Source organism: Plecotus auritus (assembly GCF_963455305.1).
Source record: "Plecotus auritus genome assembly, chromosome: 3".
Taxonomy (NCBI): domain Eukaryota; kingdom Metazoa; phylum Chordata; class Mammalia; order Chiroptera; family Vespertilionidae; genus Plecotus; species Plecotus auritus.
This window is the reverse complement of record NC_137772.1, coordinates 228,065,605-228,076,486: the sequence shown is the minus strand read 5'-3', so window position 1 is coordinate 228,076,486 and position 10,882 is coordinate 228,065,605. Positions and strand designations below refer to the sequence as shown.

The 10,882-nt window shown below is 52.2% G+C and overlaps 1 protein-coding gene across 28 annotated transcripts; it reads left to right on the top strand.

Annotated features, from left to right (window-relative positions):
- Positions 1 to 1,035: 1,035 nt before the first annotated feature.
- RABL2B (RAB, member of RAS oncogene family like 2B) lies at positions 1,036 to 10,230 on the top strand. Of its 28 annotated transcripts, none has more exons than XM_080663025.1 (9): positions 1,036 to 1,115; positions 1,791 to 1,934; positions 4,997 to 5,026; positions 6,000 to 6,079; positions 6,701 to 6,780; positions 8,625 to 8,736; positions 8,979 to 9,076; positions 9,393 to 9,476; positions 9,662 to 10,230. In XM_080663025.1, exons 2-9 carry the CDS (start codon positions 1,828 to 1,830, stop codon positions 9,740 to 9,742), a joined length of 672 nt encoding a protein of 223 aa, XP_080519151.1. In that variant the 5' UTR covers positions 1,036 to 1,115; positions 1,791 to 1,827; the 3' UTR covers positions 9,743 to 10,230. The 28 variants fall into 28 exon arrangements, 26 of the variants coding, with proteins under 26 accessions (XP_080519151.1, XP_080519163.1, XP_080519171.1 ...); XM_080663045.1 differs by having other exon boundaries at positions 1,042 to 1,102; positions 4,997 to 5,038; XR_013960297.1 differs by having other exon boundaries at positions 1,045 to 1,090; positions 4,997 to 5,038; positions 8,979 to 9,173.
- The last annotated feature ends 652 nt before the right edge of the window (positions 10,231 to 10,882 follow it).

The window sequence follows — 10,882 nt, the reverse complement described above, 5'->3', positions numbered from 1 at the left end:
CAGAATTTGACAGAGGTAATCTGCTCTGAATCTGCATGCAATAAAGACAACTCCCTAACTAATTGGCTCATTAAGGCATCTTGTCTGGCTCGCTGATTTGCGATACAACAACCACAGCGCCATCCACAGCAGCAGGTGTTGGTGGATGGGGAAGGCATCTGTAAGAAAGGCAGGACAGAGGCCAGCCAGCACTCCCACCAGAACCAGGCCTGGCCGCCACAGAAAAGCAGCAGTGCAGGGTCTGGCCCAACAAAGAAATCAAGCCAAGCTTACTGGTTCCTTTGACAGCTCTCAGCTTGTAGGAGGCACAGTGCATGCAAGACCGAGACAGCGTGAGGGACCCACTCTCCCTGGGTAACTCAAGAGCAAATGCAGTATTTGCAAATATCCAGAGGACCATCCTGGACCCCCTCCTCCATATCCAAGCTATAACCAACTCCTGGCACTTTTCCCTCTCAAATCTCTCCAGGTCACCACCCCAGTACCACACTGGGCATCAGCCTCCTCACAGGACCTCCTCTCCTAACCCCTTCAAGGAGCATTTTGCTCTCAAGATAGATATCAACATCCCCACCCCACCCCCTACCCCATCATGGCCTGCTAGGCTTTGCATGCTGTGGCCTTCCTGTCTTTCCAAGGTCTCCTGAGACCCCTCCTCCTTTAGCTTTCCTTCGCTCTGGCCTCAGGAGCCTTTCAGCTCCAAAACACTTTCTTGCCTGACGGCCTTGGTGTGGGGTTTTCCCCTGGTTGGCCTCTGCTCAGCCCCTAACCTTCCTAGCCCTGATGCCTTTTCTCCCGCCTCCTAGCGCATTTCCTTCAGAGGATCCTCCGGAACATAATTAGTGCAGGCATTTGGTTCACGCCTGCCTGCCCACAGGGCGCTCCCCTCCACGAGGGCAACTCTGCTTTGCTCTCGGCGGTAGCCTCAGTCCCTGGAAGGAATGGCTGGCCTGGCGCACGCGTCCTCTCGCCGGCACCGCGCTAGGCAGCCGCGCCTCGTGGGGTCCTTCAGGCTTCAGCCGGCCAGCCCTCGTCGAGGTCCTTGCGCCGTTGCGTAGCAGCTGTGGGGACGCGGCCGAGTCCGAAGCCGGTGCGGCGCAGCGTGAGCTCCGCGGGTCCGAGCGGGCGGGTCCGCAGGGACGCCCCGGGCCCCCGGGATGGAGAGCAGGGCCCGAGTGGTGCGGGCGGCGGGTCCCAGACTTGTCCGCCGCCTCCCGCCCCCAGATATTTGTTGAGGGAGGGAGTTTGCCGCTGGGTGCGGAGGAGCGGCCCACCATCGCAGGGTTCGCGGGCGGCCACTCCGGGCGCTGCTGGGGTTGCAGGCACCTCGGGTCGGCCGGGCGGAGTCTCGCGGGCGCGCCGGGAAAATGGAGCGGTGGTGAGAGGCTTAAGGCAGAGGATCAGGAGGACAGGGCCTGCCTCTGCTGGGGGGTCTGTCACTGTGATTCAGTGATGGCTTCCCAGGCCACAGAGCGCCGTGTCTTTGCCAGAGTCTGACGTCGGTCATATGACATGGGCACTGCGTTGTCTCCCTGTTTTACAAATGAGAAAACTTGTGTGTATAAAGCCTGTACTCTCTCTCCAGGTGGGAGTGGGCGGTATGGCCCTGAGCGTGTGTGTGTCTGTGGTAAGGAAATGCCAGAGTAAACCACTCTGAGGTGGTCGTGGTGGAGTACGAGATTACGACCCGCTGATTCAGCGGGTGTGGGCCAGGTGGTGGTGAATAGAGAAGGGTGTACGTGTGTCCTCGGACCCCTCTCATTCGCTCCTTCTCTCCCTTTTCCATACAGATAGGAGCCCCCCTCCCCTGAGCTGAGCCAGGTGCCAATGGCCAGGGACAAAGCAAACCCCTGTGAGCTGGACCAAGAGAAATATGATGCTGATGACAACGTGAAGATCATCTGCCTGGGGGACAGCGCTGTGGGCAAGTCCAAGTATGTTGGGAGATTGGGGAAGAAAGGCGGGGCCCAGAGTGGGTCTAGGGCTCTCAGAAGAGTTCTCTGGAGGCACAGTGGAGCACGGCTTCTGTGGAAGTCATGAGAGTCGTTTGGCTGGAGCCCAGGTGTGCACTGGGGGAATGGGGATAGTAGGGGATCACATCAGCACCTGTGGAGGCTCAAGTCATAGGACTGAGGAAGTTGAGCTTTTTCCATGAGCACTGGCAGATGGTGTGGAGCAGGTCACCCTAGATACCACTGGAGCAGTCCAGGGTGAGGAGGGAGAACTGGGGTGTTCCTGTATGTGGTTGTGGACTGAGAAACTGAAGTTGGAGGAAGTGGGGATGCAGAGAGGAACATATTACAGGTGTGACTAGCACAACCACTAATAAACTGGGTAAAGGTGGTAAAAATGCTTTCTCCTAGAGCAGTGGTCGGCAAACTCATTAGTCAACAGAGCCAAATATCAACAGGACAACGATTGAAATTTCTTTGGAGAGCCAAATTTTTTAAACTTAAACTTCTTCTAACGCCACTTCTTCAAAATAGACTCACCCAGGCCTTGGTATTTTGTGGAAGAGCCACACTCAAGGGGCCAAAGAGCCGCATGTGCCTCGCGAGCCGCAGTTTGCCAACCACTGTCCTAGAGGGACTCACTGAGATCAAAGAGTGGGTAGAAATGACGACTGAGCATGCTCAGCGTAAAGATTAGCTTAATTTTTTTTTAAATAAATTTTAAAGAGAGAGAGAGATAGAAACATCAATGATGAGAGAGAATCATTGATTGGCTGCCTCCTGCATGCCCCCCACTGGGGATTGAGCCCAAAACCCCGTCATGTGCCCTTGACTGGAATTGAACCTGGGACCCTGCAGTCCACAGGCTGATGCTCTATCCACTGAGCCAAATTGGCTAGGGCAAGATTGGCTTATTTTTTAACTGATGTCAGCACCTATGTGCACAAGATTGGGACGGAGGCTCTGGCAGCTTCTCTCCAGGAGCTGTGGTCCTAGCTCTCACCTGTCTCGGGCTAGCGAGGGCACACATCCATTTCTGCCTTCACAGAATGAGGGTGGACCTGCCCCACACAAATGTCTTGTGTAATCTTCCCTCCCAGGTGCTCCAGAACCACGTTGTTGTCCACCTTTATCTTTGACTAACAAGGCCTTGGACTCGAATAGCTGTGAAAGATTCTCTGGGGATTTGCTGGTTTCAGGCCATCTTCATGAATTCATGCCCACAGCACCCAGTGCAGCTCTCATTCAGTCTGATATGATCCCATTTGTTTACTTTTTCTTTTGTTGCCCAAGGAGACATATCCAAAAACAAAAGTCAGTATAAGGAGGTGGTCTAGATTCTTTTTTTTTTTTTTTTTTTTTTTGGCATATTATCTGTCCAGTTTTCCCAACACCATTTATTGGAATAGACTGTTTTTACCCCATTGTATGTTTTTGCCTCCTTTGTCAAATATTAGTTGGCCATAAAGTGTGGGTTTATTTCTGGGCTCTCTATTCTGTTCCATTGATCTGTGTGTATGTCTTATGTCACTACCATACTGCTTTGATTACTATGGCCTTGTAGCATAGTCTTATATCAGGTAGCGTGATTCCTACAACTTTGTTCTTCTTTCCCAAGATTGCTGTGGCTCTTCGGGGTCTTTTGTGGTTCCATATAAACTTTAGAATTATTTGTCCTAATTTTGTGAAGTGCGCCATTGGTCTTTTCATGGGAATTGCATTGACATTATAGATTACTTTGGGAAGTATGGACATTTTAATGGCGTTAATTCTTCCTAGTGTTGGGTCCTTATTTATATCTTCTATTTCTGTGCTGAAAAGTAGTTCATTGTTGAGACTTGCTACATTTTCATTTACTTCAAGCACATCTGCACTTGCTCAGTGGTGCATTTTTATGAAGCTGCTTTATCAGCCTTGTCAGATGATTGCAACATCTGGCTTGTCATAGTGTTGGTGTCTGCTGATCGTCATTTTGCATTCTGTTGGAGGGTTTCCTGGTTCTTGGTATGATGAATGATTTTCTGCTGAAACTGGGACATTTTGTTGTGTTATTTAAACTTCTGTCTGAGTTGTCTTCCTGTGGTGCTCTTCACTGGGGAAGGAGGAGCGGCCGCGCCACCCCCACCCACCACCTCTGACTGTGGGGTCTCAGCCAACACTATGGGGGGAGGGAGCCTCGTTACCATCTGTAGGGAAGGAGTCATGGTGTTTGGACAGTGGTTATAGTCTAAATGTTTTTTTTACCTAGGCCCTGGGGATGCAGAAATAAACTAAAAATTCAAAAATTGCTTCCATGTGCATTCCGCTCTATCTGAGAGATATCATAAGTAAAATATGTATGTTTCCATTGGTGCTACCTGCGGGGCAGCGAGGCACTGCAAGTTGAGATAAAATTGCCTGCTTGTCATAAATATGATCATCGGGGAAGGTCTCATTGCTCAGGTGACCTTTGACCAAAGCCTGGAAGACTTGCAGAATGTGGGGGAAACAGGTTTCAGGCTGGGGACACAGCCTTCCTGGCCTCAAGTTTCCCATTCATAACACAGGGGTGACTGCGGTGTCCACAGTGCAGAGGTAGAGATAGTGGATCTCCAAGCCTCACAGGGCTGGTGCACACAGCAGCGTGAGCTGTTAGGTCATGGAGGTTAGTCATGAAGGTCCCAGGTTCCAGGTGTGAAGAAGGAGGGATGGCACTAACTAGGTCCCTCAGCCAGATCAGAGTTAGTTGGTTACACAAGTTCAGTTTTAGATCTATTGAGTTTACTACGGTCCACACAGATCTCCAGCATAGACATACTGCAGAGCTCAGGTGATGGGTCTTTACTTTTCAACTAGTGTTGCTGATCAGCTGCTGTGGTGCCTGCCAGTGGGCAGAGCAGCTGTGCATGCCGGGAACTTCAGGGGAGTCAGGAACAGGGAGGTCCTGGGCATCATCCTTAAAGGGAACCTGTGTGGCTGAGGATTGAATGGGAGGGGCCACAGGTGACTTCAGCTGGTGGCCCCCGAGGGGACGTGCCTGACCACCATGCACGTTCTCCTTACAGACTCATGGAGAGATTTCTCATGGATGGATTGTATCCTTCAAGGTTTGAAATGCTCCTATTTCCCAGCCTTCCCATCCTCCTGCCAGCCCACTCCTTGCCCCAAGGTGCAGGGACGAGGGGTAGGTGGGAGAATGCACAGGTGTCACTCCCACTGGTTCGTCACTGGCCCACGTGGCATCACACACACTCGATGCTGCGTATTTTAGGCCTTACTTGTATTGGGATTTGCTATATATTAGGAGGGTGGTAGAGTGGCTAATAGTGCCTGCCAAAGGCCTGCATCCCTGTGCAAATCACTTTACCTCTCTGACCTCAAAGCTTGGGCTCCTGATATTTAACTATTCTCTGGTGTGAATGAGCTCTATGAAATATGAGCTGCCATCCCCACCCTCTCCCCATGAATTGTTCATGCTGCAGGTTGGAAGTGAGACCTGCCTGGCAACCACCATAGTTTACAAAGCTTCCCAGGTGAACCCACTGGGAACCATGGGTGAGAGGAGTCTGGAGCCCCCAGGGAGTTGGGGTGTTTCTTGCCTCACCTTCCATCAGGTCTCCCTTACACCCACCTACCTGTATGTCCTGCGTCCCAGGGGTCACCGCCCACGTCTTGCTGCTTCAGGAAGGGTTACCCCCAGGGGTCTTGTTGGGGTTTCACACACAGGCCAACTACAGTTCACAGCTGGTCAGCTGTCTGGCTTGTGGTGGCTTTCTTCCCTGAAACGCTCATATTGCTAAAGTTGCATTTTCCAAACACGTGACGCTGCTTATGACAGCCGATCAGTAAAATTCCGTTCCAGGGCTCCCCTCAGACCCAGGTGGTCAGGACACGCTGCCAGGCTCTCCCACTCATCCACGCCCAGGGAGCTGGTGCCAGAGATACCTAAGACTGATTCATTCCATTTAAAATCGAAATAATGCCAGAAAGAAAAGGAGAGAAAGGGCCCATTCTGTCACACCAACCTCTCCCCTTTTTGTTCACCTTTGCTCCTTAACCTGACCACAGTCAGCCCCAGCAGCTATCCACGTACGCCCTGACCCTGTATAAGCACACAGCCACTGTGGATGGCAAGACCGTTCTTGTGGGTGAGCAGCACAATTACTCCAACTCTCAGGCAGGGGATGGGGGGTGGAGACAAGGTCTGAGGGAGAGAGTCCAGCGGGAGGAAATGAGACCCCAGCAGGGATGCAGGTGAGGGGTGGCAGGAAGGCCACCCACTGAGAGCCTGGAGGCCTGCGAGGGGAGGAAGATGCAGGGGCTCAGTTCCAGTGCTCTGACCTGCTGTTCTGATGGAGCCAGCATCCAGAAATAACAACATGGTCTGAAAATTCTCTTCCACAAAGGGCTCGGACTTACCGTGAGGTGACAACCTTCCCTTTGGCCAGGTCCAACATCCTGTCTGACTGTGTTCATCATCTGCAGTCACCACACAGGGGGACATGTGGGTCGGGGGGAGCTTCTCCTTCTTGGGGCTTCCTGTCTGCATTCTCCATCCTCCTGGCCCTGTGCCTCCTCTCATCCACCCACATGCACACAGGTGTGCACAGGCCTCTCAGCTCAGCCAGGCTCCCTGGGTCCTGACAGCACCACAGGGAGCTGGGTGGACTCCATGTCCCCTGTGCTTCCCGCACAGACACCTGCGTGGAGATGTTCAGGGTCCCTGCCCTCCAGCCTGTCAGGCAGTCAGAGCTGTGTTCATATTGCAGACTTTTGGGACACAGCGGGCCAGGAGCGGTTCCAGAGTATGCACGCCTCCTACTACCACAAGGCCCACGCCTGCATCATGGTACGAGACCTGCTGGGAGGTGGGCGAAGACTCTGGGCAACTGTAGCCTGGGGGGTGGGGGGCAAGGGGCCCAGCAATACTGAGGGTTCTCCTGAGGTCTCCCATGACCATCCCTGGTGCTGATCACTAAGGACAGACGCTGAAAGGAAAGCGGTTCTCAGGGGGCTTTCCCTCCCAAACCAGCCCCTTCCTCTCCCTCCCAGCCTTCATCTCGCTGTCTAGAACAGTCTCCCGAGGTGCCCCCTGCAGCCCGGGCTGGGGTCATAGTGTCACAGCAGGACAGGAAACAGCACTGGAAAGAGCCAGGACATGAGAGATTTGTGTCAGCCTGTGAGCCACTGTCCTTCAGGACCTGCCCATGAACTCTCTGGCTCCATGCTCAGGCCCTACTCTCCCTTAAGTACAAAAGCCCTTGAAATTTTCCAGAATTTTAGCTAGTGTCTGCAAGGGGACAGAAGAAGGTGGCAAGGTGAGGCAGTGAGGGCAGTGTCATGCCAGGAGTCACACATGACCCTGGAGAGCTGGGAAGGCGGGTGCCTCTCTGCCTTAGTTCAGCCCTGGCCCTTGGTGCTCAGAGCTCACTTCTCTTTTCTCTCTGGGAGTGACCTCCTCCAGCCTCTGACACACCTCCATGGGCTCCTCTTGGACCCTTTTCTGAGGCTTGGTGTGCAGTCCCTCCTGCTCCACGGCCTGGCAGGTAGAAAGCACCTACCTCTGATGACCACAAGGGGGTCCCAGAGTCCCAGAGGGAGCTGGGGTTCCACCCTTACCTTGAACCTCTGACGGGAGGGCTCCTCGGCTCCCTCATCGAGGAGCGGAAGCTCCAGGAACCAGACCTGGGCAAAGGTGATGTGGATGGTGATCACAGGAGGCAGCCTGCTATGAAGCAGATTCCAGAAGTTTTGTCACAGGAATGCTTTACAAGAAGTCTATATTGGGACTTCAAGACAACCTGGTCACTTGTTGGCATTGGTCCTGGGAGAACCATGGATGAGCCTCCCAGGTGGACCTCCTGCTGTCTCGAATGTGACAGCTGCTGATCCACACCTGCCGCGTGCACGCAAGGCTTGGTCCTGGTCCATGCAGCTCCCACGAAAGGCTGGGCCATCTAGAAGTAATAGCAGCCATTCCAGCAGGGGACAGGCTTGTAATCACACCCCCTGTTGTGTGGGGTGGTTTGGGGCAGTGAGTTTATTCCAGAAGACAGACAGCTTGGAAGCAGGAAGCTGGGCTCTGAGGGCCTTGAGGGTCCCTGCACAGCAACTAGAGGCATTAGGGCAAATCTGAGGTGCTCACACTTCCTGCTGGTATTTTAAAGTAGGTAAAAGCTACAAGTTTCAAAAAGTTAATAAAATTATAAGCTACAAAATAATAAAATGTAAAAATTACCTTTTAAAAGTTTGCAATACAAAGTGAACAGAAGGTTAAACAAAGGCTTAGAGTTTAAATAATAGTAGCTAAAGTGAACTTTGGAAACATTTTAAATTATTACAAAGGAATTTTAAAACAGTTTAAGCAATAAAAATAATAGACTAAGAAAAAGTTTACAGTTTTTAACAAACTATTGATTAGTAAGATGATACAACTTGGTTAAAATAGATAAATAAATGAGGTGACAAGATGGAAAAAATTAAGATTTTTAAAACCACTTTGATTCTGGGGGCTTTCCTGAGAAGGGCGGGCACAGGTGCAGCCTCTGGTCAGAGTGACTGCAGCTCAGCGGGGGCCCAGTCCCAGTTCCCAAGCCTGTGATGTGCACCAAGCTCACTGCCCGTGTGGGTGAGTTGCCTGGGTGGCGTATGAAGACGTTGACACACCTGAGCTACCTTCTCTGCTTATTGCAGGTGTTTGACGTGCAGAGGAAAGTCACCTATAAGAACCTGGGCACCTGGTACACAGAGCTTCGGGAGTTCAGACCAGAGATCCCGTGTGTCGTGGTGGCCAATAAAATCGATGGTAGGGCCACCCCTGGGTCTGGGGTCAGCAGTTCACGGGGACCCACCACACGTTTCTTCCGGTTTTCCGGTGCCATGAGCCTTCAATGATTCATCCTTCCCGAGATGTAGCCATTAGTTGTAGGCCCTCACTCCCTTCCCAGTAAGGAGCCCACTTTCTGGAATGGGGCTGCCGGTGACCCACCCTGCAAACCCCTTTCTTTCCCTGGATGGACAGGCCTGTCTCCTACCTTCTCTCTACAGCTGACATAAAGGTGACCCAAAAAAGCTTCAATTTTGCCAGGAAGTTCTCCCTACCCCTGTACTTTGTCTCAGCTGCTGACGGCACCAACGTGGTGAAGGTAATACTGGTCTGCAGAGGTCAGACAGCCAGGTGGTGAAGGACAGGGAAACCACAAGAGAAGGGCTGGCAGAGGGCGCGGGCCCTGGGACTGACAGGTAGGGATCCCTGAGGGCATTGACAGAGGGGAGCTGATGGGCCCATGGACCATGGGTGGAGTCAGGCTGATGGGAAGAAAGTGAATTAAGGGGTGACTTTGCTGATATTGAGGGTGCAGTGTTGTGTGGACTTAAGACCAGACCAGTGGGGCCAAGGCAGGCAGAGCCCAGGTCACTGGCACCCATGGCTGTGTTTTCCTTCCTCCCCACCTCCCCCAGCTCTTCAACGACGCGATTCGATTAGCTGTGTCTTACAAGCAGAATTCCCAGGACTTCATGGATGAGGTTTTGCAGGAGCTTGAGGTAGGTCAGGCCCAGTGTTGGGGGGCGGGGGGTGGTCCCCAAACAGCTTCTCTTCAGAGGGTGTGGAGCATAAGCCAACAGAGTGGCTCTTGCAGGCAGCACCTGCTGGCACGTGCACCACCCTGGATGTATCGCCACAGGCGGGCAAGCATAGGGCCAGGCCTCACCCGAAACCTTGTCCACAGAACATTGATTTGGAGCAGAAAGAGGAGGACCTGCTAGACCAAGAGCAGCGTGGCAGCACCAAGAGCCTGCCTCCTTCCTGAGCCCGAGGATGCCTCTCCCCTCACAGCTCCGGCTCTGAACTGAGAAACTTCATGGCCTTCCACACCCAACCCTCTACAGCCACCCCCTGTGCTGAAGGACAGGGATGGGGCAGCACCAGCAACGCCCTGACACATGGAGGTCCATCCACTCCAGACCCCGCCCAGGATTGAGGATCAGTCCCCCTCTAGGGTTGGACAGAGAAGAGAATCTGGGAACCTGCTTCTTGTGTCTCTTAAATAAAAGGAAATTTAGGTGGTTTTTTTGTCTCCCAGAACAGTTAAAAGCCCGACTTCAGCATGAGGCATTCCTTCCCATTCCAAGCAGCGGTGGGACGTGGTTCCCCGGGCAGCCAGGGCACAGACATGCCCTTCTCTCCAGTGCCTGTGGCTCACTGATGTGCTTAGTGATCCTCTTGTACATCATTTCCACTGTGTTTATTTTTTCTGTTTTCCTTTTACAGTAAAGGTTGAATTACATAACCATTGAACACGTGCATGTTTTGTGGGTCTGGATTTCACTGGGCCAACAGCGTGAAAGAATTTGCAGGTCTCCAACCACCTTAATGCAGGAGACTGCCCTAAGGTCTGGGGTCACCCAGGTTAACTCTTGACTTACTGGGATAGAGACCACTCACTGCCATTGAGTGTTTTAAAAAGAATGAGTTTGGGGGTAGAAGGGGGCAAGAACAAACTTTTCCCGTCTAAGTTACAGATGCTTACTATGATTTCAATTTAAGAGATTAAAGCTGACCAGGGATTTGCAGGAATGTGTTACCCTGGTGAGGTGCTCTTTTAAAAAACAATAAAAACAGCCGAAACCGGTTTGGCTCAGTGGATAGAGCGTCGGCCTGCGGACTGAAAGGTCCCAGGTTCGATTCCGGTCAAGGGCATGTACCTTGGTTGCGGGCACGTCCCCAGTAGGGGGTGTGCAGGAGGCCGCTGATCGATGTTTCTCTCTCATCGATGTTTCTAACTCTCTATCCCTCTCCCTTCCTCTCTGTAAAAACATTAAAAACACCTTTGAGTTACTGTAAATAACAAGTATTTTTTAAATGTAATGGCTTCACTGAGGTGTAACTCAAATACCCTAAGGCTCGCCATTGGTAGTGGTTTTACATAACCACTGAGCATCAGGGCCCT

Bases quoted from the DNA above. Each gene is read 5' to 3' on its own strand.
- RABL2B (XM_080663020.1), top strand. From the start codon at position 1,828: ATGGCCAGGGACAAAGCAAACCCCTGTGAGCTGGACCAAGAGAAATAT. The intron at 1,935-4,996 runs GTATGTTGGGAG...TTCTCCTTACAG, and splicing joins AGCGCTGTGGGCAAGTCCAA to ACTCATGGAGAGATTTCTCA. The intron at 5,039-5,999 runs GTTTGAAATGCT...ACCTGACCACAG, and splicing joins GATGGATTGTATCCTTCAAG to TCAGCCCCAGCAGCTATCCA.